The 25,843-nt window shown below is 37.2% G+C and overlaps 2 protein-coding genes across 6 annotated transcripts; both read right to left on the bottom strand.

Moving 5' to 3' along the window:
* Positions 1-285: 285 nt before the first annotated feature.
* LOC127619087 (PTB domain-containing engulfment adapter protein 1-like) lies at positions 286-24,937 on the bottom strand. 5 transcript variants are annotated; one of them, XM_052091836.1, is made up of 9 exons: positions 24,812-24,937; positions 9,440-9,506; positions 9,078-9,149; positions 8,865-8,966; positions 8,402-8,539; positions 8,198-8,302; positions 2,019-2,078; positions 1,194-1,272; positions 286-541 (listed from the first exon to the last, which is right to left on the bottom strand). In XM_052091836.1, the coding sequence occupies exons 1-9, from the start codon at positions 24,832-24,834 to the stop codon at positions 492-494; spliced, it is 696 nt and encodes a 231-aa protein (XP_051947796.1). In that variant the 5' UTR covers positions 24,835-24,937; the 3' UTR covers positions 286-491. The 5 variants fall into 5 exon arrangements, with proteins under 5 accessions (XP_051947796.1, XP_051947795.1, XP_051947797.1 ...); XM_052091835.1 differs by having other exon boundaries at positions 1,194-1,287; positions 24,812-24,931; XM_052091837.1 differs by lacking the exon at positions 24,812-24,937 and adding an exon at positions 11,939-12,015 and having other exon boundaries at positions 1,194-1,287.
* On the bottom strand, positions 13,924-16,008 carry LOC127619083 (E3 ubiquitin/ISG15 ligase TRIM25-like). The gene is made up of 2 exons (XM_052091828.1): positions 15,213-16,008; positions 13,924-14,811 (listed from the first exon to the last, which is right to left on the bottom strand). Exons 1-2 carry the CDS (start codon positions 15,963-15,965, stop codon positions 13,930-13,932), a joined length of 1,635 nt encoding a protein of 544 aa, XP_051947788.1. The 5' UTR covers positions 15,966-16,008; the 3' UTR covers positions 13,924-13,929.
* Positions 24,938-25,843: the final 906 nt, after the last annotated feature.

The following is a 25,843-nucleotide window of genomic DNA, read 5'->3' as shown; positions in this document are numbered from 1 at the left end:
AAATTACAGTTAATTCACCTACAGTATGCTAGATACTCAAGAGTTGTTCAGGAAGAAAAAAAAACAGCCTTCAATTTCAGGTAAATAAGCAGCATTTTCTATTTAAAACTGAAATGTTTCAAAATATGTTCTGACACAAAAAGTGAATATTTTCATCTTTAAAACTGCATTCAGTTAGTACTATTATTCAAAAGGTGAATATACCTCTGCAGTGACATAATTATGGGAACTGTCCTTAACCAGCAAAACATTTTAAAATATACACTCAAAAGCAAAATGAACAACTAAAGTTCAAACAAAGGTTTATTTGTGAATATATATATAAAACAATTCTCATAATCTCAAAATATATATATATTATGAGATTATGAGAATCTAAAATCTTTAAAGTGGAATGAAGTGTTTGAAGGTTTGTAATGTCACATCTGCTGGGGATGTTGGTAGTGTTTCAGGAGCCATGGTCGTTTATTTTTTTTTTTATCTGTTTCTACTCAGAAATTCCTCTGCAAAGGAACCTGGTCATCATCTGAGAAGAATCTCACTGAAATAAAAAAATAAGACAAATCAAGAGAATACATAACATTAAAAAGTCTTGCCAAAATCCTAACTGCACACTTCAATATAATATAATATAATATAATATAATATAATATAATATAATATAATATAATATAATGTAAGAAATAATATCATATAAAATAATATAATATAATATAAAAATAATATAATATAATATAAAATAATATAATACAATACAATACAATGTAGTATAATTAAATTTAATATCATATCATATAAAAAAATTATATAATATAATACAATACAATACAATGTAATATAATTTAATTTAATATCATATCATATAATATTACACCTTTAACTAATCCTGGGCAATTGATAATAGCCCTTTTATTTGTTTTATTTCATGGGATAAAATCTATGTTAAACAAGTTAAATAAGGGTTATTAAACAGTGAGCTTATGTGAATATTTATAAAATAAAAGTTTTGCCATATAATGGGGCTAATAATGGTCTTAACTCATACATTAAAATGCTAAAAGGTGTATTTTAGGGGTATGTTTATAGTCATTATAGAGACCACGATGTGAATGTGAAGTCTCCACAAGGATTTGCTAAAAAGCTTGTGTAAGTATGTGTGTTGTTAAATGTGTTTGTGAGTGCTCAGCACGTACCTTGTGATGTGGACTGTCCTGAATTAGAAACCTTATCAACATCGGATTCGTTTTCATAAACGTGGACTCCATCAATGTTCTGTAAGAAATATATCTGTGTTCATAGAAAACACGAAGTAATAATTATTCAAGGGATACTGAATATTATATATAGTATTATGGATGTGTACAAGAAATATCCTTGAAAGCTTGAAGCATTACATCCTTTTCTACCTTTTGAATTTTAAAATAGCCTGTCAAGAAACATGAAGCATATTGTTTTAGGACCATTATGATTTCATTTCCATGACAGCGAAGAACACCCCACCCCAACATAATTCTCTGTGATGCAAAAAAACAGTGATGCATTAGTTAAACTGTTCAGTATTGTACTGTATTATCATGGTAGTATTTGCACTGCATTTAATTTATACAGATTTTTAATAATAATAATAATAATAAAGTATTGTGTCTGGCTGAACAAATGATTTTCACTGCTTACAGTTGCTAGAATCATCATTGCGAAAAATGAGAATTACAAATACACATAAAAGTAAAACATCAAGACACATTACAGTTATGAGAATTTGGTGTGAAATGTGTTTAATTGTCATGAAAATAATGTCACAATGATCCTAAAAATTCGCTTAATTTTCTTTTTGCAAAATATAATTTCTTGTTTTTTCTTTTGATGTTGCTGTAAAATTTAACGGTGAAATGTTTTCATGAGATTCACCCAATAAGAAGGAACGTAAGTCTTTTCAGTGTACTGTGTGTGGTTAAGCATGCTTCTGTATGTGTTTGTGATGTGAAAACTTAAGCCTCATAGTGTGACATGTAACCCACTTCTCCATGAGCTTGAAGTCTCCTCTTCAGCTCGGTGTTTTCTCGCTGTAGTATCTTATGCTAAACAGCAGAGGGAGATATCAGACAGACTCAAACATACACTGTTCAATCAAAACTAAAGCTCAAAGATACTGATATTGGGGGGTCGAAGATAGATATTGAATATTAATCGAGTAACCTCATTTTTTAAAGAATAAAAGAAAACACTTTTAAAAACTTGGCAAACATTGGCCAAGGATGTCTCAATTTATGTCCATGGTTAATCACGTTTTTCTTTATTGTTTTATCGTGATCATGACTTCATTTTCTCATGTTCTACTACATAAAAAAAGCAGTTTCCTCGAGATCACGACTTAAGTGTAAATAACTGCAGAATCATTCCAGAGACGTCATTCATGTGGCAATGTCAGAGAAGCAGGAGCACGTCACAAATCTCTTAAATCAAGGCCTGACAGCAGATGAAATAACTTTGTGCCATTGAGGCACTGTATACATTGAAGCACTGTATCGGAGCTTCTATAATTTGGGAGGGAAAATGTGATCTGTGATGTCCAATGCTTCATTTGTCTGAAAACCATGTGACTGCTTCAGTATCTGGTTAATAAAAAGCAACTTCAGTACATGTTTGAAACAATAAAGTCACATAAGCACATTTCACTCCCATTTTAATAAAATGTTACAGCCCTTCTCATAAGCATATTTATTTTCCAATCTACACGTTAATAATCAGTTATTAATTTACTCAGGGGCGGGTTTACGATTTCTAAGGCCCCAAGCAACCGACCTACCCTGGGCCATATTTAGAATATTTTTGCTTAAAAAATGAATCTGTGGCAGGGCCCCTGTGGCAGGGCTGTGGCAGGGCGGGGCCGGGTCGTGATCCTACGCACCCGGTCCCGTATTAGGCTAATTATGCCTCCGTGAGGGTTAAAGGCTGACTGCAGGGGACCGTGATCAATGGAAAGGAGGAGGCGAGAACCGGTTTTACGATATAAATAATAGTTTAATGATAAACTTAAAAGAAGACACAAACACACACATGACGGACATGTCCGTAAACGATCTCTCTCTCCTGCACGATCCTCTGCAGTCGACCTTTAACCCTCACGGAGGCATAATTAGCCTAATACGGGACCAGGTGTGTAGGATCATGACCCGGCCACAGCCCCTAATTAGGCTGATTGAGCCCGAGGGATAAAGGCAACCGGAGACGGCAGTGCGACAGAGAGAGAGTTACAGGCAGCTGCCCGACACATGTGTGTGTTTGTCTTTTTGCTTAAGTTTATTATTAAAATATTATTTATATTGTTAAGCCGGTTCTTGCCTCCTCCTTTCCACTGAACTGTGTTACATCATCCTATCAGTCATTGTAGCCAAGTACATTCAAAATGTTTAATTAAATAAAATTCTAATGAAAGATAATTAATACATGTTTCCCAGTTTTCTACAATACAGTGATAAAAAGCTAAATTTACCTACATCTATTTTTTACAAAACACTTTTTTTTTAATGAACCGGGTTTGCAGTCATGTGACACCAATGCGAGGAGCAACGATGAGTTCTGCATGTTTTGCTAGTTTTTTATTATTTTTGTGTTATAAATGGGTGAGATTCCACACATCCTACTACATATTTGTTCTTTGAAGACAACATGGCAAATAATTCAAAATCCTCAAGCTCTAGAGATATTAAAAGACACTTACATGCTCAAGCTGATAACTTAGATAGTCCCTCAGACCAGGGACTCGGTTCGGATGGTGCGGCAGGACAAATTTAGCATCAACTGACGAGCATGTTTGTGATGCTGACAAAAGTTCTTGCAGACTTGGAGGATCTTGTTGTAATACGTCGAAAAAAATAACTGAGTTAGTTACAAGAATCAGGGATGCCGAGAGACGGATCGAGTCATCAGAGAGGGAATTGGCTGCTAATCCGTTGGCAACCAAGGCAGATTTACAACATGTTTTTGAAAAGCTGGAAGACATTGAGAACCACGGTAGGAGGAATAACGTGCAAATTGTTGGAATTCCTGAGCATGAGGAGGGCAGAGTTATGGCGATATTCCTAGATGAGCTCTGCCCGAGTCTGCTCGGCATAAAAGGCCACAAGCTGGAAATGGAGCGAGCTCACAGAGTCCCGGCCCGGAGATCCGCTGAGGGAGACAGGCCCCTATCAAATCTGGCCAAATTTCTCAGATCATCCGATAAAGATCTTGTGTTATGCAAGCCAAGGAGCAAAGGAAAGCTTTCTTGGAAGAATACTCTTTTTTTTTCCCGGTCTTTGCGAATTCGACAAGAGAGAAACGTGATCGATTCAAGGAATGCAAGAAACTCTTTCATCAACGGAAGATCGCTTTTGCTCTGATGTTTCCGACCAAATTGAGAACAGATACTAAGGATGGCCACAAAGTATTTACATACATGTCCCAAGCAAGCACTGTCCTTGGGAAAACATTGGGTGAGTAAGCTATTTGGTGTTTCTTACGTGGCTCCAGAGTGGAATGATTCGCTGTACTTACTCTTGGCAGTCTGAGGAAGCTGGGCGGCATTTTTTGTTTCTGTTTGTATTTGTTCCGGAGTTTGTTTTGTGTAATAACACTACTTTAAGAAATTCTTATATCAACGGAAGATGACTTTTACACTGAAGTTCCTGACCAGATTGAGAATGATACCAAGGATGGCCGCAAAATATCTAGATGTCCACAATAAGCAATGTATTTTATAAAGTTGACGGACTGAGGAAGTTGTGGTGTGTTTTTTATGTGGCCTCTGAGTGAATTTGACTCACTCAATACACAATTGACCATCTGAGGAAACTGTTTTGTTTCTTTTTGTGCTGGCTCGGTCTAGCGGCTGGAGTTTGTTTTGTGGAATAACACTGCTTCGAGACATTTGTGGATGAATCTGCTCGTTCTTTGGGCTTATGCCTCCTGTTGGCTGGAATTTGTTTTGTGGAGTATGTTTTGCAGGATATTGCAAGTATTATGTCATCTGATGCACTCATTAACAGCCGGCTCACTGAACACTCATTTGACTGTCCGAGGAATCTGAACGGCTTTATATATATTCGTTTTTTATTATTTTATGTACATGTGTGTATATGTATGTATATGTGTAAGTATGTGTGTGTGTGTGTGTATATATATATATATATATATTTATTTATTTATTTATTTTTGTGCTGGAATTTGTTTTGTGGAGGAACACACCTTCGAGACAGTTCTGTAAATTAATCTACACATTCTTGTTTTTAATTCTACCTATTTGCTGAGGTTTGTTTTACAAAGTATTTTCTGTAATGTTATTTGCCTCACAAAAGTTGTGCAGAAGCACCAGACTTGAGCAATCTGATGGAAAAATTGTCACGGGGATCTCATAGGCATACTTGGACCTTTTGCGCGGGGTTAATGCACACCTTTTTTTTTTCTGTTTGTTAGGTCGGTGGTAGATCAGGATTTGATTATTACACTGATGTTGAAATGTGGTCTTTATAATCTTGTTATTGATGCACAATTTATTTGTGTTATATAAAAATGTCAAATGTTAATACGAGTGGGTTATCTTTCTCCGTGTAGAATGTGAATAGGTTGGGGCACCCCATAAAAAGAAGGACAGTTATTTCTTTTCTTAAGCGTAAGAAATATGAAATAGTGTTTCTTCAAGAAACTTATCTTTCCTCAAAGGAAGCTGAACATTTTGGGAAGATATGGGGTGGACATATTTTCTTTAGTGCTGGCTAAAGTAAGAGCAGGGGAGTCATTACATTGATAAGTAAACATCTAAAATTCAAATGTCTCAAACAGATTAAAGATAAATTAGGAAGAGCCATTATAGTTTTAGCAGAAATTCAGGGGCAAAGGTTGGTTTTGGCTAATATTTACGTGCCTAAGACTGATGATCAGTGCTTTTGTATAGACCTTGAAGGGATGTTGCAAGCTGCTGGCACCCTCATGATATAATATTGGCAAGAGACTTTAATCTTTTGATGGACTCAGTCCTTGATCATAGTGAAGCAAAAGTGTGCAAGCCCCCTAGAGCAACATTGACGCTTCACAGGATATGTAAAGATCTTGGTCTTGGACTTTTGAACCCATCTGGTATAGACTACACATTCTTTTCATCAGTTCTTAAGATTTATTCAAGAATAGATTTTTTATATATCTAAGGCCCTCATTTCATCTGTTGTTGATTGCTCAATTGGACATCTTAGTCTCAGATCATGCCTTGGTGAGTTTAGAGATGTTGCCACATATGGAGAAAAAGAAATCATACAGCTGGTGCTTAAATGTATCCATTTTGAGAAATGGACACACAAAAGCAGCAGATACTCTAGTCGAGGTGATTACTGCTTTTGGAAAAGGTCAGCATCAATGTATTACTCCTTGTTAATTCAGAGTCTGGGGGACGGAGCCTCAACCACTCTCAAGAGTTTATGGTAGAAAGATTTAAACTTGGAATTGGAGGAGAAAGTGTGGGCTAGGATTCTAAAAAAACATAAAAACTGCATCTAGAGATGCCTTATACAATTCAAGATTTTACATCAGGTCTATTGGACCCCCTCTAAATTGTATAGGCTTGGTCTTAAAGACACACCCACCTGCTGGAGATGCCAATCAGAGGACAGAGACATAACCCATGTCTTTTGGGGTGTGCTGAGATACAGAGGTTTTGGTTAGACTCTGGTGTGCGATGTGTTAGGCACTCAGGTATCATTTTGCCCCAGTCTCTGTATCTTGAGCGATGGGGCGGTCATTGAAAGTAGACACATAAAGTGTTGGGTCTTAACCAGTTTCATGATCGCCAGGCAGATTATTTTGGACTGGAGGTTGGCTGGAACGCCCTCTTTTCAGGAGTGGTGCTCGGAGATGGGAAGGGTCGCGGCCTTTGAGGCAGGGGCATTTAGAGGAATGGGTATGTACAACATGTTCTTTAAGAAATGGAGCAGGTATATGACATTTATGGATATGTGATTATTATTATATTTTTATTTGTTTATTTATCTTTTTGTGTGTGTTTGTTTGTCTATATCATTTGAGACTACTGTGATGTTGTTGGGGTCTTGAAGGGTACCCCCATAATTGACCCGTTAAGATAATGGAAAGAACAATTTGTTTTAAATAGTTATTTCTTCAACTCTGAGGAGCAAAGTTTATGCTTAAAATGTTAAAGTCCCTGGTTACACAAGTCAGGCATATGTGTCATCATTTGAAAGCATAAAATCTGAATGAAATATGATGAAATATGATATTTGTAAGACATCAAATACAAGTCTCTCTTTAGTCACTGCAGCTGTAAGACCCAAATAGCTAAAAACTTTATATCAGCTTTTACCTTAGGTAGTTTTCTAAAAAAGATGCAATTTTTTACTTGTTTGTGTGCTTGCTTATATCTTTGATGTCCAGAAAAAAATATGCGGTCCAGCTGGAAAAGCATGCTAAACAAATCATTGGAAATATATGTTATTGATTATTGATAATAAAATGTTATACATTTTATTTATCGCAAAGGGGAGGATCTCAGCTTTCTAATGACATTAGATTGACCTTGTAGTCCACTCAGAGGCCATGATATTTGTTGAAACAATAATGGTGGTGCTTGAACTGAAAATTAGATTGAATGTCTATGGGAGAGCACATCTGAGAGGGTTAAAGTGCATTCGAGCGCCACCTACATTTCAGATCGGCATATTATGACAGAAGGTGATAGAGGAAAACAAATTTTTCTAGAACTTCATGCCATGTAGTGGAATAAAATAAGACTTTTTGGAGGTAAACAAAACCAGACCAATTTTTGTCAATTAGTCCAAAGTATGTGTAAATGGTGAGCAATATGAACAAATTGCAGGCAGCAGCCCAAAAATGCTCCAGAGACGAAGAGGTTAAACAATTATATATTAAAAAAGTATTTTTTCTTTTGTTTGTTTTGATGGTCTTGACTAAGTCAAAATGTTTGGTTCTAGTACCAAACATTATGCAGTAATTATAACATATGCTTTACCTATAATAGGTTAAAAATGGCCTTCATTATCCAGTACAGTTGACCCAAGAAATCAGGAGTGTTGAATTCACAAAACTAATTCTAATTTAAGAGGGTTTTGAACTGAGTGACAACTTCCCATTGTGACAAATAGCCCCAGTCTCCCCAATTTATCTGGTTGTGTTCTGAATGCTGATTGGTTACCTTGTGTCTCAGAGCTTCCACCACCAGGTCACGATCACCTCCCAGACTTTCATTTTGTTTACAAGCCTGAAAAGCATCACCTATGATGGACACCAGCAGATGAGACTAAGAGAGAGCCAAAAAAAAAAATAAGATATACACTTGGTTTTTACTTGTGCTACATGCAACAGTGATGTAAATACAATGAAGATTTTAGGAACTCACAAACTTCTTGCTCTGGAAAATGTAGCAGTGAAACATGTCTGCCGCAGGGTGTTTGGACACAAAGCCAAGGATTTTGGGCTGTGTTGGGTGAACTGCACTGAATGAAATGGAGGACAGAGCGCAGGTGTACAGCATGAACTGAGAAACAGAGAGAGGGAGAGCATCAAACAGGGTTAATCGCTGTCTTTAAAGGGATATTTCACACCCAAAATTCTGTCATCATTTACTCACCATCATGTTTTGTTTAAACCTGTATTATTTTCCTTCATCCATGGAACACAAAATAAGGTGTCAGGCAGAATTTTTGTCTCAGTCACCATTCACCATTTGGGTTCCAAGGAAGAAAAAAATACAGGTTTGGAACTAAATTAGCGTGAGCAAACATGTTCATTTCTGGATGAACTATCCCTTTAAATTTGCGTATCACTGTCTAAATCTGAACACATATACTCCTCTGTTACACCTTTGTTTTATGTTCTAGGATGTCAATGGCACTCCTGGTCAGAAACAAGTGTACTTTATTCTTTTTGTTCTTCACGTTCTCATCCATCTCGTTATTGGGATCCTGATTAGAAGAATTGAAGAAGAATTGGATTCGTGGATACTACAGAATCAAGTAATGTAAACAGTGAAATTTGTAATGTCTCCAGTATTGTGAAATTTATGGTTGTATGACCTGCAGTGTTTCTACTGCATCTTTGAGAATCTGCATCCCACTTGGACGGACCACCTCGACACGACCCAAAAACTACAAACACAACACACAATCTGCTATATGAGTGATGAACAGTAAACAGCTACGATATAACAAATGAAAGAGCATTACTTTACAAGTACAGAGGACACTTTTGCCATAACTAAAATGTATGAATGCTTTATAAGAAAAATTTTAAGTAGCATAAACCTCAAAAGATATTGCAAAAAATTTAAGTTAGTTTTGAAAAAAGTTCATGAATAATTTGTTTACAGATTCCATTGTCTTTTATTACTTACAACATTTATACTGTCAACTACTCAACAATGAGATAATTTACTTACTGTAACTGAGAAGGATATTTCACTGTCATCATCTATGTCATTCATTTTGACCACACTCTTGACACAACTGTTAAAACAAAATCCACATTGATTCAATTTACATTGTTTATTATTTTCATAGACAAATAACACACACACACACACACACACACACACACACACACACACACACACACACACACACACACACACACACACACACACACACACACACACACACACACACACACACACACACACACACACACACACACACACACACACACACACACACACACACACACACACACACACACACACACACACACACACACACACTCACACACACACACACACACACACACACACACACACACACACACTCACACACACACACACACACACACACACACACACACACGTTGGTCTACCTATCATTATGAGGACTTTCCATAGACATAATGATTTTTATACTGTACAAACTGACACAACCCCTAAACCTAACCCTACCCCTAAACCTAACCCTCACAAAAAACTTTCTGCATTTTTACATTTTCAATAAAACATCGTTTAACATGTTTTTAAGCTATTTAAATAATGGGGACACTAGAAATGTCCTCATAAACCACATTTATAGCATAATACACTTTGTAATTACCAGTTTGTAACCCAATACATTTTCCTTGTTGACCACCCAAGCCTGCCACACACACATATACAGAGTGTGTATATATAAGCAATTTCACACGAGCAAGAGTGCGTTATGGCCCTACACCTGCACTGCTGTGATTCGGCCGCAAGTAATCACAGCAGTTCTGATTTAGGGCCATATAGCACGATTACAAATGTTATATTACTTATATAAAACAGTTCAATGAACAAGTACATTACAAAAAATTAGGAAAAACTGAGTACAGTTATAAAAATGCATTAGTGTATGGAACTACTTTCTTACGCAATTGATCAGAATCTGCCATTGCTTGTTCACACCAACAGATGTGGCCAAACCTTCGATTGTAATTCAAAAACGTCACTTCAGAAATAGTTTCACGGCTTGTGCAGTTTCAAACAAGTTATTGGATAAACAGGGATTAATTTGTGTTTGTGTGGGTGTGTGTGTGTGTGTGTGTGTGTGTGTGTGTGTAGAGAGAGAGAGAGAGAGAGAGAGAGAGAGAGAGATGGAGCCTGTGCGATCACCTGTTGCCACTCCGAAGCAGAGATGTTGTCAGCTTTCTGAAGATCAGCCTTCTCAGTGGAAAAATAGCTGTCCAAGCGAGGGTATTTCTCCCTAATTCGCAGTAGCCAGTGCACAAAAGTCTTTCACTATAGAAACCGCAATCTCCTCTGCCATGTTGAACAGTATTTTCTCTTCAATGTGGAAAGTCCGGTAAGATATAAGCTCCTTGAGTTTGTGTAATTAATCAGTCTGTTGTGTCTCTCAGCTGTGATGAGTCTTAATTCTCACGTGCTGTTGTATGTAAACACTGACTGACGCAGATTCACTTCACGTCACCTAATTAGCTCATATTACACACAAAAATGATCTTTTGCCACTACCTGCTGGCTAACATATGTAATGTAAAAAAAAAAAACATGTAAAAAGACACACATACAGTAGCTCAGAGAGACACAACAGACTGATTCATTATACAAACTCAAGGTGCTTACATCTTACCGGACTTTCCACATCAGAGAGGACGCGCTGTTTAAAATGGCGGAGGAGATTGCGGTTTCTATAGTGAAAGGCTTTTGTGCACTGGCTACTGCAAAATAAGAAGAAATACCCCTGCTTGGATGGCTATTTTTCCACTGAGAAGGCTGATCTTCAGAAAGCTGACAGCATCTCTGCTTTTGAGTTGCAACAGGTGATCGCACACACTCCATCTCTCATTTTTTAATTACTAATGGCAGCTTGGACGCATAATTTAGTTTGAACCAGCAACGGCAGATTTTTTTTCCACATTTTTATACATTTACGTATTCATTGAACTGTTGTATATAACCAATATCACACGAACAAGAGTGCGATATGGCCGTACATCATCACTGCTGTGGTTATTTTAAAAGATTAGAAAAAACTGAGTTGGTTAAATTGCTTATATATAAAATTATATATATATATATATATATATATATATATATATATATATATATATATATATATATATACACTGTATGACATAAATGTACTGCCTCAAAGTTATTAACATCACAGCAGTTTAATACACATACTGTAAATGCAAATCACAGTATATACAGGTATACAAAACAGACTATGGCAGAGGTTTCTGAGGTTCATACAGTAACATTGAAACAAATAATAAAGAAAATGCTGTATGTTGTAAATGTGAGGTACAGTGTGTATTGAATATATGCCGTACAGTAAGTAAGAAGTTATCGCTTTAGAAAACCACACAAAATCACAGGGCATAGAAAAATTATAATAATATATATATACTGTATGTAATTTATATATACAAATGTTTATTTATATACAGTATACATTTGGATTATACTTACATTTAGGTGGGAACTTTGTATAGTTGAAGTGATGTCTTCTTCCGCAGTCTTTTAGGGTTAAAGTCACACGATGTTAATGGTTAACTTTTATATTTCTTTCTTTTATGGCACATCAAACCTAATAACTTAACTATTTCCATCTGTTGTACTGTGGATATGATGTCATACTGTATCTGTTTATGGACACACCTCTTATGTATAGAGACATTACTCTAATTTTACATTTGGATTTCAGGCCATAAGCAGATCCTATGTGCAAGTGAAGATAATTGAATTTATTGAATTTTATATATGAGATGCCAAAGAACAAAAAGCTTGCTGTAACCAGTAGATGGAGCTGCTGTAGATAAAACATTTATAATCCCATGTTCTATTAGCATTTAACAAAATAAAAAATTACTACAGAACAAACTAATATTCATAATTAACTCATTCAAATGCTGTAAAATCAATTCTACTAAAATACAACAAAAAATCAGAACATGAATTACCAGTTCAAGTCTAATGGCTTTACAAACAAAGTCGAAAACTGGTTTGACAGACCAAATGTGTTCAAACGGTCAAAAACGCCTAACAACAAAGGTGCAATCATCCAACAATGTTAAAAAAAATTCCAAGAACATGCAGTACATAATACAGGGTGTAACACAGAAAAAGAATGTTCAGTACTTGATTCCATCTGCACGTAACAAAACCTCTGTGTGCTATGTTTTGAGATACCCAGTCATAGTTCACTAGAGAGAAATGCAGAGTGACTAGACCATTTTTATGTCTGTCCAGACTGTGGTTTACTGACGACTTTTGGTTTTAAGATATAAACAAGTACGTCTTGTTTTGCAAAACAAGCTACATTTCTTTGTTTCCCGTTTAATGTGAAAGTGTGCAGTTTACTGTATGCATTCTTTGCTCAGGGCATCTTCGCATTTTTAACCAATCTTAAAACTATTTTCTCAGCTCATAGATACAAAACCGCACACATACACATCCCTTCACATTGCTGTTCTTTAGCATCTTTGCCAATGTACACGTGTGCACATTCACATTGTATATATTCCCAATCAGTTATTCAAGTTCATCAGCATACAGAAGAAACTCTTGTGAAATATACATTAGTGGCTATGAAATTCACTGGTAATAGTCAAGCTATGTGCTCTTTGAGAGAGTATGAAAACACCTGTTTCTCAGAAAAAGATGACCACTGGATTAATGACACTGTCTGTGGTGTTAATCCATTTACTTTAATTCCCCTTTCTTCAAAACACTCATATTATTCTGTCCTAAGGTAACTAAACCTTACAGTAATTTTTAAACAACAATCATTCAGTTACTACAGTAGTTTCTTCCTGTAAGTGCCTACACAGTGCTGTGATATTTATAGCTGTCATACAATGTGACATTCACAATTTGAAAAAGGCTGATTATAAGAACAGATTCCTTAAGAGTCATTATGGTAACTATGCCAGTTTGTGATCATAGTTGCTTTGCTCTAGATTAGTATATACTGTACAGTGGACCCAAAAGGTATTTGGACACTGGCAGCGGGGGCTCAGGTGCAAGCGCCCTTACCGCTCTCTCTCTCTGGACGGACACTTGACCACGCACCCGCTGCCACTGACACTTCAGCCACTTTTAAAAATGTATGAATCTATTTGCAATAGATGCAAAATATTACTAACCAAGTGGCATGTATTTTAATGAAAAATAGCACACTCACTTTAAACAAAACATTTAAAAAAAATCATTTGTTTAAACAAAACATGTAAAAAAAGCATCACTTGTTTGCAGATGCCACTTGATTTGATATTTTGTTATGTAATGCAATAAAACCATACATTTTAAGTGTGGATAACGTGTCCAAACCTTTTTAAGAGTAGATGTTTAGGCATGTAAAATATTTGAATCAATCAACAAGAAGAATGAAAGCAGGCAAGAGTGTTACATAAAGTGGAAAATGAAAGTGAGCAAAACATGTGTATCTATGAATGTGTCTCTCAAACTCCACTCAAAATTGTGATCCAAGACTCCTCCGAGGTAGAGTGGATCCCAAATGCAGGATACACTATATCCTTGAACATGGCACTAAACGTATGAAGATGCTGCTTTCTTCCTCCATGACCTGTGCTATGGAATGCAACAGTTCTTCCTTCATAATCTAGGGTCACTTCGACCCTCTTAGGTGGCACAATCAGCCCGTCACCTACAACCATATTAGCCGAATCGTGGCATGCCGTCAGCTTCTTGTTCTTCCACTGCAACTTCCAGGAGCTAGTGTTATGCCCCAGCCTGCTGTGATCACCTTTACGCAGGATGCTTTTGTAGCACAGTCCAACTGACCACATACATCCAGGCCCTATCTCCACCACCCACTTGTGAACTCCTGCAGAGAAACCTTGGGAACACATGACCTGAGTTGCGGTAGAGAACCGCTCACCCTGGTCTCCAGCACTGCTGTTCTTCCCTCCCGCACACTGCTTGGCTGTTTTGAGATCAGTAGACAGGATAAGGCTGGGATGGGCTGTGGCTGGGTTGAAGGTCAGGTCTAGAGGGTTCATCATACCATGGAGAAGCTCCAGTAGAAGACTCATCTCGGCATGGAAGGTGTCTGTTTGAAGGGTACTGCGTAGGTGTTTGGCACATGAAGGTTCTTGGGTAGGTGGGCAAGGAATGGTGGTGTTAGCAGCCTGGCGGACCCTTGTTTCAATGTTAAGGTAGCGCTGAATGAAGAGAAACTCTGAGGATTCAGAAAGAACATTACTGGCACTCTGGTGGGCTTCTTGCAGCAGCTGTTGACAATTCTCCAAATCACTCAGATTGGCCTGACAGCTTTTGCCACGCAAATGAAGTTCTTTGTCCATCGCAGTGCTCATAAGACTCTTTGGAATATAAAGTATAAACAGTGTAAATGAAAGTTACTGCAACATGAAAGTATTCTATTAACCTTGGTGCTGCTAGCACACTGCTTTGCAAGATGAGCCACCAACATGATCACACAGGATATTGACATCCTTCCGAAAGTTAATTTATCCTGAAATCAACCCTATTCTGCAAAATTCCTGAAAGCACCCCATCAGACATACTGGCTTTGGTTAGGGTCTAGAGTTAATAAAATATGCTCACATGTGCTTATACATTCAACAAGACTTACAGGTTTGGCTACTTGGGAGAGTTAATTTTGGTAAGAACAGACCAATTTCAGCAGCAAAACTTTTGACCAGCTGTTGCCGAATTCACAGTGTGATCACTATAGTTGAGTTAATTTACTTTTCATGCTTACCTTGTATGTGCTTATTAATGTAGACATATTGTCCAGCAATATGTTTGCCCTGGCCACCAGTTTATCTTCTGTCTTGTCAACAGGTCCATCTCGTTCATTGGCATTTCTGAGTAGAGCTTCTGTCATCTGTAGCTTATCAGACAGAGCTTTTCCCAGCCCTTCCAGAACTCTCTGCATTTCTTCTTTTGCTACCTCAAATGTCTGCACATCGTGGTTCTGGTGGGCCCCTTCTATCACGCACTCTGAGCAGAGAAACATTCTCTCTTGTGCACACAGATATTCCGTTACCTTCCTGTGCACCGGGCATCTCTTTCCATCTCGTTGTATGGGTAGCTCCTCCAATATATGCCCTATAGAACGGTGCCGTTCCTCATGCCGCTTGAGGTGGCTAGGACACAACGACATTTCACAGCGTATGCAGAATTTTACAGCAGCTGCGGGATCTTCTAGACACTGGTCACACAGCACTACAGGTTCTTCTTTCAGTCTGCCACTGGACGTAGCTGCCAGGTACCCGTCTACAATACCACTGAGTTTGAAGTTCTTTGGCAGTGTTTCTGGGCTACCGTACTCTTCCCTACATTCTGGGCAACATCTTGGGTTCTTGGGGTCTTCTGCGCCTGCTGCATTTCGTATACAACTCAAGCAATAATTGTGTCCACAAGGAAGGGTCACAGGATCAATGTATAGCTGCAAGCAGATCGGACAGCTCAGCTCCAAAGCTAGACGTTCTTCAGGTTTACTTTGAGACATGTCTCTACACGTTGTCAGTGACAGCACTTCTACATGTACACGTACAATAGTGAAGGACATGGGTACAGTCAGAGTATTTAAAGCTTCATCCTGTTATAAACCTGTAGTGCAACATTCCAGGTATAGGACAACATTGCTGGGAAAGGAAAGTGGTTCTACTTGGCAATATGAGGATGCATTAAATAGCAGTTGACAATATGTTTAAAGAATGAAAATCTATGATGGAAAGTTGGATAGAATAAACATTGTGGCTATTCATGCATGTTGATTAAACTCTTTTATAACTCATATAACCTTGTGGTTCCAGCTCAAAGGTGGACATTCAGATGGTCATTAAAAAAAAACAAGGAAGTGAGCGAAATAGAATGAAAGCTGTTTTACGAAAAACATGTGCCACGCATGTCTATGTTTATAGTAAACACTACTTCCTCAGTATGAGGGCTCTTTTTTGCCACATCTGAAAACCTTGAGAGTGCTTCATCCTGTTGTGCTAACCAGAAAAGTTTGGGAATGTGTCGTGGAAAGGATATGACTGTTTAAAATTGACATGGTATAACTCATGCGATGGCCCCTTTGAGAGAGAATCAAAATCAAATGCTTTTGATGTAGCTAAAATATTTAGAAAGAGATCAGTTAAAGAAACCTGATGAGGAACAATAATAATTACATTTTAATGAAATGCTTGTATCTCAAAAGCCTTGTAAAGATGACATAAGACTGCACTGCAAAGCAAGTATTTTTCATTGCCTTATTTTCTCATAAAATACAATGACCCCAAAAAGTATTTGGGCACTTATACCACATTCAAAATGCTTGAATGTCAAACTAAGTGTCGTTTATTTTAAATAATAGTACCACAAACTCGAAAAACACTTTATAAACAGATAGTTATACTGAAGACAAAACTTTGACACTTTATGGTTATCAAACGTTTGTAGAATATGTCCATAGTTAATGTGATGAACAACACCTGTGGTTACTCTTCTAGAACACCTGTGTGAACTTAAGGGGAACTGACATCATACATCCAATCAGGCATTTTAAGTTTGGCTTAAGCATTCAAATACTTTTTGGGGCCACTCTATGTGTTTTTGAAACTACTAACAATAAATGTACACATGTAATTCAATGCTAATAGGGTCGTTCAGTGCTATTAAACAGAACACTACAAAGATTTGAGTCTTCACCCTTTCATCAGACCCTAAAAAAAGGGTGAAGACTCAAACAATTTTTTTAGAAATGGTTCAGACTACCAATGCTTACTCAGGAGAAGCATATATCAGGTTTGGATGTAAAAGAAAACAAAAAAAAACAGGAAGTAATCATGTTCAAATAACCAATAATCAGTGCAATTCAGAGGTTGCATTTTCTCTCTAAGATTACATGTTTACTCCACTGATGGTTAGGTTTAGAGTTGGGGTTTGTATTAGGACATATAGTTAATAAAATCTGCATTCCTGTTGACTGTATATCATCATTTACAACTACAAACAATTAGCTTTTGACTACACTCAACATAGTTCAACATTCGGTAAGCACAGACCGATTTCAGCTGATTAACTTTCAACCTACTGTCACCGAATTCACAAAAATAACAGTCTGCAATTATTGTAGCAGTATACCTGCCAGTCAACAGTTTGGCCACACATACAGGTACTCATTCTTTATCATAATAATAGCAAAGTCATTAAAATGGTGATGATATATTGACGATTTATTTTTTATGATTTAAGAATAGACCCTTTTCCTCGACTACAGAGTTTCCATGTATGCTGGACATTTATTAGCTGCTTTTTCTTCCCTGTCCTCTTCAATTGATCCATTAAAAAAGTTTTAAAAATAAAATGCTAGTTTTGCAAAGAAATTCAGATGCACACTTAGCAACTTCTTAGTGGAAAGGGTCCTCAAACAGATCTAAATCACAACCCGTTAAACTTGTAGTAATAGGTGTAATAAAAAAGCATTTTTGAATAAATTGTTTTTATGTGTTTTTTTTTTTTTTTTAGAATGTGTATTTGTTTGAATTTGTTTTTCCTTCATTTTAACTTGATCATCATTTTTATTTTTATGCTTTAAATCTGTTCCGTATCTGCAATTTCACATATTTCTATTGGTAATCATTATGCCACATAAATTGTTGTAAATTCTTAGCACATTGTATTTGACTTTACGGAGTTGGGAGTAAAAGGCACAACTGGGAGGGAAGGCACCAGGCAGAATTCAATTCTCTGTATCATACAGTATCATGTCTGCCATCTTGTGGTCTGATACATATCAGATGCATACAGTGAATACACACTGAACGATCTGATAAAAGAAGAATAGTAACTAGATCTTCTTTTCTTCCTGGAATAAATCACATTTGTGTAGGTGGGAAGAAATTTTGAATGTACATGGCTTTATATAAATCTCCAAAACAAAGATAATACAATCTTGAAACCCTACAATGTTGGTACCCACAAGGAAACAGCTTCATAAAATGACTAAATAATGTCTTATTTCTTGGGCTGTCAACGTTAAATGTGTTAATTTAATAAGTTAATATGGCTAGACTGCAATTATTTGATGAAGTCAAATCAAATCAATGAAGTCATCATATCATATAATTAATATGATTTATTTTTTATCTGATTGACAGCCCTAGTTATTTGTCATTTTACATAAGGTATATGGTTAGGTCTTGAATTTGGATTATGGTTAGTCTATCGTGATTATAATGAGCTTAATTTAAGAACAGCAGAACTCAATGGGAGGTCCCATCATGAAATAACAAATGTGCACGTGTTCGGTATGTATAAACCACAGTTATAATAAGGATGGAATTGTAATTTCTATTTAGACGTGGTTAAAACAAGGGTTCAGTATTCAAAGAGGCCAGTTCTTTCCTTAGTGCTTGTTAAAGCATCTGTGGGCTGTGCAGGTAATGGGGGACCCTAACCCAGCAATAACTTCTGCTTTGAAGTGGAAACGCTATTAAATCAACTTATGGGTCCCCCTCCTCCCACAGGAACAAACATGAGTCTGACGGATCAGGCCCTTTCCCCACAACCTACCATACAGTATTGCCTCTTAAATTTAATTAGGCTGTAATTAAAACATTTATTTTTTTTAAATAAAGGTGCACAAGACATCTATACTTCCTAGTACTAAGGGGAACAATATTAACAATACCGTGTTCATTCTTTGTAGTTTTGTTTAAGTTAATCTGTTTGATAATGACTTACTGTCCTACAGGCTGTGTAGAGGTTTGTGTTGAGTTCTTCAAGAATAGGAAATTAAAATGGGTGTCATACATGTTTCATTAAATAATCTCCTTAGATAGATTTGATAGAGTTTGGCCAGGAATACAGTATGCTGTACGAAGGTACACGAACACAGATGCAAGCACTTGGCTAACTCATTGCATATGCGCGGTAAGTTGAACTTAAAGGGACAGTTCACAGAAAAATTGTAATCATTGTTTACGCACCCCTGTGTTGTTATAACCTAATATGACTAATCTTTCTTTTTCTTAGCACAAAGGGAGAAATTGTGGAAAAAAAATCATTCTCAGTGATGTCATTCAATGGCAGTTTATGTATCTTCAAGCTTCAAAAGAACACAAAAGTATAATTCAGAAGTCTAATAAATTATTCCATGAGACTCTTGATTGTTATGAAAGGTTTGTGCAAAACAAACTGAAATTAAATGTATTATTTGTAAAACATTTTCACTGACAGTTGATATCCTGTGCACGTTCATGAGTCAGCACGCGAGCTTTAGAACTCTCTCACACACACGCGAGATGGGGCATTCAAGCAAAAACTCGTTTTGTTTTGTTCAACAGACCACCAGTGATATTAACAACAGAAAACCCAACATAGTTGCACACAAACCAGAGAACAGAACTTAAAAAACATGTCTGTAGTCGAAAAATAGATGCATTTCTATGCCCAGCCTTATTTGTTTGAGTCCTCCATCAAACAGAGAGAAGGGGTTGAATGTAGCTACAGTCACACCGTGTCCTACTCAGACGCCAAACGACACACAATAAAAGTGATCTTTTCTATGTTAATCAGAGTTTTTGTCCTAAGCAGTTGTGGCAAGCGACGGGACATTCTGACGATCACTTGTTTACAATATTTTGTAGGAGCGCGAGGAGATTGTCTGTGTTTGGCGACTGTTTTCGGGTCCTTGAATAATATATAACGTGCGAGTAAGGGCAGCCAGTGGAGTTTCTGGTGCCCCCCTCGGGTAAGATGGTGCCCCCATAGGGTGTTGGAGCTCAACGCAGACTGCGAAATATGCAAATCGGTAGTGGCGGTATCTACCTTCAACCCCGTCTCTCTGTTTGATGGAGGACTCCTGTTCAAATAAATATGGCTGGGCATTGAAATGCATCTATTCTTCCTCTACAAACCCTTCAGACATGTTTGTAAATTCTGTTCTCGGGTTTGTGTGCAAGCTATGTTGGGTTTTCTGTTGTTAATATCGCTGATGGTCCCGTTGAAGACAAAATGAGTTTTCACTTGAACACCCCATGTCGTGTGTGCTGCATAACAACTGTTGCTCTCGTGCAAAGAAAGCTCGCATGCAGACTCATGAACATGTACAGGAGATCAACTTTCAGTGAACATTTTAAACAAATAATACTTTGGTTTGTTTTTCACCTTATTGTATGCTTTCATAACAATCATGAGTCTCATGGAATAATTTATTAGACGTCTGAATTGTACTTTTGTGTTCTTTTGAAGTTTGAAGATGTAGTCACCATAAACTGCCATTGAATGACATCACTGATCACATCATTTTTAACAATTTCGCCCTTTGTGTTAAGAAAAAGAAAGAAAGTCACATGGGTTTATTTATGTATTTTTATTTATATCCCCTTTTCTCCCAATTTGGAATGCCCAATTCCCACTACTTAGTAGGTAATCGCATGAATAAGTTGATGTGCAGCTGTTCCTAATGAAGTGCTCAGGGTGAGTGTAGGTCTTGTACATTATAGCACCCCCTGTGGCAATGCTGAGAATTCAACACGTACTTGTGTTGTTTTTTGCATTCTTAAAAACACAGTATCACCTGAAATCATGCCGTTGTTCATTAATTAAATTTTATAATCAGTTATTTTGCCTTCACAAATTCATTTTGAGTGGTCTTATGATTTATGAGTTTATGAAAGTCAAAACCTGCCTGCATCAGAATTAGACATTTTAATTTGAGAAAATTAGGAAAAGGCAGTTTGAAATAGTTTTAGATGGAGTATAGCATGTGACACTACCCATGAACATGCTGAATTGTTTATGCATGTGTGTGTGTGTGTGTGTGTGTGTTTGATCTTGAATAAATCTACCGTTCATCCACCGTAAATCCGAGTTCTTCTTTTACCAGCCTTTATGACCTTTACTGCACATTTATGCCGATCACCCTCCTTGATGGAAGCTTTAATTGATGCATTACTTCTGTGAAGAGGGGAACTGGTTTGAGGGGGTTATTGGAAGAATCCTTCGGCCTTGCAGTTATTTTTGGTTCCATAGCATAAGACATGAATAAAAAGTACCCATCTTGAATCAGGCAGAAACCAGATGCCCATGCAGACATTAAAAGGGTCTTTGGAGACGCTGCTTCAAGACTAATTAAGGAAATTCCACAATTGCAGAACAAAAGCCCAAAGCTATTTATGAAATATCCATCAGAATTTACAGTTCTGTTTAGATCTTTAGAACTTCGACTGTGCCTTTTGACTGCGCTATATTTCTTTGGTGCATTTTGTCAACTAATGAAGATCAAGTTTGTGACAGATTGGCCTACAGTAGATTGGACATTCAGACATTTTGAGCAAAGATTTAAATGGCAATGCTTTATTAAATCGGTTAAGTTAGGGTATTTCATTTAAAAAGAGTCAAGAGCATTATTGTTGGATCTACTGTATGAATGAATGAAGGTCTCTCTAAATTTAGACCTAACGTATAACATATTTTGTTCTGTGGCGTGTAAGTGGACAGTTGTGCAATCTGTCTTTTTGATTTAAAACAGGGGGTCTCATAAGTGAGGCATCACTGTTGCAAGGTTCTGCCTGCTTCATGAAAACTTTGTTGTCATGCTGTTCCCAACTCAGTTCGGATAGTTCCGTCACCGGCTCAGCAATCTTCAGATGTTGTCACATGTTAACCGCAATGTTTTATAAATACATTATTTTAGCTCTATTAAAATATTACATAGATATTTTAAATCCCCTAATCCAAACCCTAAACATAACCACTTATAACTAATATAAAACATGTAACTGACAGGTAAACTTAATACCAATACAGTCATTTTTGCTACATTACAGTATTATATAGATATTTTTCTACACCTAACCCCACCCCTATACCTAAACGTAACCAACTCTCAACAATAGAAAAGATGTGTCAAGCAGATACAACTACAGTGATAGTGGCATAGTGGGCTAAAGCACATAACTGGTCATCAGAAGGTCGCTGGTTCGATCCCCACAGTCACCACCATTGTGTCCTTGAGTAAGGCACTTAACTCCAGGTTGCTCCGGGGGGGATTGTCCCTGTAATAAGGGCTCTGTAAGTCGCTTTGGATAAAAGCGTCTGCCAAATGCATAAATGTAAAATGTAAGAATTTACACAGAAGCTCCATGTAAGGAACAGAGTGAAACGGAAGGTTTAAATTGCTAAAACAACTTCCTTTCAGTCAAGGCAGTCACATCTCATTTAAAAGATACATCCAAATTGTAGAATGTCGCAGTCAGTCACATGACATGCGAGAACTAATGGCATTTGTAACCACCGACTTCAAAGCTGTCGTAACCAGCCAGATCTCATGAAATTTACATGACAATGGCAACTTTTTTTCAAACCAAAATGACGTGCTTCATTACGTTTGTCTCCAGTTTCCCAGTGTACTGTCCAAAGACAAAAGGAAATGTTGTAATCAGACAAGTTTTTTAAGTTGAATATTTTAATGAGAATAACAAACGATAACCTTTGTAACAAAAACTTTAAACTAAACCTAGCCAATAATGTTCAAAAATCTAAATGAGAGGTGAACAAAACATCCTTACCCTTAACCAATGCCTAAACTTAACCGACTGTGTTTTAAAAGCAAATTCAACATTGAAAGCAAATTTACTGAGGCAACCATGTCATTTTGTGTTGCTTCTACTCTTTCGCTTCACTTTTACTTTCGTTTCGATCGTGCTTGGCTGGGTCAGAGGCTTAGTCTCCGCGTCCAAGGTAATGTGAGGGGGGGGGGTTGTAGGAGACTGATCCATTTTCAAATCTCGTTCTCTTTCACACGTAAAAAAAAAAAAAATACCGACAGTACACACAAGAACCAATTTCTTTTATCCCGCCTTATTTAAAATTTCACCTTGCAGTTCTCGTTCATGATGTCAGATGTGCTCTCAGCTCTCATGTGAACAAGCTGTTCTCGCGCCAGTGTCAAATGGGTGAAGAGGTGAATTAACATTTAAATTTCGGTCTGTTCCACACACAACATACTACATGGCTTCAGAAGAATATAAATCTAAGGCACGAGTGTTATGGACATCTTTTTAAGGTGCTTTTAAGTGTGCTTTCGAACAATCCTGATCCTCTCATGCCTCAATCTTGTGTTTCACGGATTAAAAAAGTCATACTGGTTTTGAATGATGAGGGTGAGTAAATGATGGCTGAAAACGGCCCGTTTTTATTACAGTGGTTCTCAGGGCTGGACTGGGAATGGAAATCAGCCAGGGATTTTACATAGCAACTGGCCCAAAAGTTGAGGGGGTGTTCGCTGTCCTTTTCTGCATAATGCGTCGACTCATTTTAGCTTATCCCACCGGCCCATTCGGTTCTCCCGATGGTCAGTCTGTCCTTGATCGACCCCAAAGTGCATCGGTCCATCAAGAAAATGCCCAGTATGTCAGATTACCAGTCCGGTCCTGGTGGTTATTGAAGATTGTCAGTATCATTTAGCAAATTTAAATTATTGTCCAGAGGTCCTGACCGCTACCGAAGCAGCGCATAGGCATTGACGACACAGTGACGTGATAGTTGTTACTTTTTTCAGTGCTGACCAGGATGGGCCAATCACATTCAGTATAACTGGATGAGGAATTAAAAATAGTTTTATAGAGACTGCTGAGGCTTATTTGCATTCACAGTAAGAATCCTTGCAAATATCAGTTTCTATTAAAAATACAGTACCTCTAGTGTAAAAATGTCTTCAATGAGACTTTTTAGTACGCTTTTACATATTGTTCAGTTTTTAAATAGTATTTTTTATTTATTTTTTACTTTTCACGAAATTAAGATGAAAGAAAATGTTGTCAAATCTGTTTAAAGCTTATTTTTCAGGAAAAACATGAAACATTATATAGTTGGGTACAGCTCTTGGTACAAAGAGGGGCGTGAACCGAAAAAATTGAGAACCACTGGATTAAGTGTATTTTGTAGGTTGGTCTGTAATACCAGGATTAAAATGTATCGTTTCTCAAATGATGCCACTACAGGAAAGTGTTTTAATATCATTACATAGTAGGGTGTGAGTAAAAGAATGAAAAATAAGACTTTATAAAGTCATAAACACGGTACCCATGATTTTGTGTGAAAGTAAAATAAAAAACTCTGTTTGCAAAGTGTTTTGTGTTATGGCTGATCATTAAAGGAAGATATACATTAAACAAAGCCCCATCCATTTTTGTTGTATTAAAAACACAAGCTCAAACACCTAAGATCTCCTTTTGTAAAGTATGACAGAATTTTCACTTTTGGGTGAACTTTTCCATTAACAATGAAACCTCCTTCTTGTCCCGACATAGAAGAGGTCAGATTTACATTTCTCATGACCTGGATCTGGATCAATCTTACCTTTTCAATGATCCCACCTCCATGTTATGCAGAAGCTCTCCCCCTCCTTTGGAGCTGCCCACAAGAAGTGGGTCCTTTGGGGAGGAAATGGCTCCCAGATGTGTGGAGGTGACCCAGAGCTCTAGAGAGAGAGGTGAGTGAAGGTCAGTCTTGAGGGAAGACAAGAAGAACAAGGACAACAGAGTGTCAGCCCACCTTCATCTGAGAAGTGAGAATGGATTGCTTTCACCCTTGGGGCTAAGAAAACCTTTATTTGTAACTTTAATTGAAAACTGAAAGGGCCCGTTCATCTGGTCAAACTCTGTGTTTTCATGCATTTCTGATGACGAGGGTCCACATTAGTCATTGTTTACAAAATCCGTTCAACAAGAACTTTGATTGTAGCCTAACAGGACATTGCTTTTGATGTTTTCTAAAAGTCAAATCTCCCTAAAGCAATGCTTAATGTATTTAGATGCCTAGGACACTGCTTTCCTGTGGCTGGATTAACTGTACAAACACACAAGAGTCCATTTCTAGTTTTGTTTCACACAATACCCAACCTGGTCTCATCAAACTACTACATGTAACTTTTGCAAAATGAATTTGATGTGGCTCGTTGTACGTATCGTTGCAGTTTCCTGGTGAAATGAACACTAGAGGCAATGCAACAGCAATGAGCTCATTTACATACATGTTCTTAGACCAATAATAAGCCGACAATGCGTGTGGTCATGTAAACAAAATAAACGCTGTTCCTTTCTCGGTGCAAGGTCATAAACGGCTTAAGAATAAATCGGTCAACATGGATAGATTTTTGCCCATTATGCTGATTTCATGTGGCATATAAACAACATTACCGGTGTTCTTACTGGCTTATCCAATGTGCGCACGTGTTGAGGGCATGTCTCTTCACAGTTTGACATCAAAAGCAGAGAATAACGTGATTATTTCAAATCCAGTGTAAACACGGTTTTGTTCGTTTTTTTAAATAAGCTGATTTTTGGGTGCAATCAGCATGTTGGTGTTCATGTAAACATGCTCAATGACTCG

Source organism: Xyrauchen texanus, chromosome 25, assembly GCF_025860055.1.
Source record: "Xyrauchen texanus isolate HMW12.3.18 chromosome 25, RBS_HiC_50CHRs, whole genome shotgun sequence".
Lineage (NCBI taxonomy): Eukaryota > Metazoa > Chordata > Actinopteri > Cypriniformes > Catostomidae > Xyrauchen > Xyrauchen texanus.
The sequence above is the reverse complement of the archived record's forward strand: the minus strand, read 5'-3'. Positions and strand labels throughout refer to the sequence as shown.

What these genes read in the sequence shown, in the direction of transcription:
- LOC127619083 (XM_052091828.1), bottom strand. Translation starts at nt 15,965, where the DNA reads ATGTCTCAAAGTAAACCTGAAGAACGTCTAGCTTTGGAGCTGAGCTGT. An exon ending in CATTAATAAGCACATACAAG is followed by an intron (nt 14,812 to 15,212) that starts GTAAGCATGAAA and finishes TATATTCCAAAG; the next exon opens with AGTCTTATGAGCACTGCGAT.
- LOC127619087 (XM_052091835.1), bottom strand. Translation starts at nt 24,834, where the DNA reads ATGGAGGTGGGATCATTGAAAAG. An exon ending in TCCTAGAACATAAAACAAAG is followed by an intron (nt 8,540 to 8,864) that starts GTGTAACAGAGG and finishes TCTGTTTCTCAG; the next exon opens with TTCATGCTGTACACCTGCGC. An exon ending in GACTTCAAGCTCATGGAGAA is followed by an intron (nt 1,288 to 2,018) that starts GTGGGTTACATG and finishes CTATGAACACAG; the next exon opens with ATATATTTCTTACAGAACAT.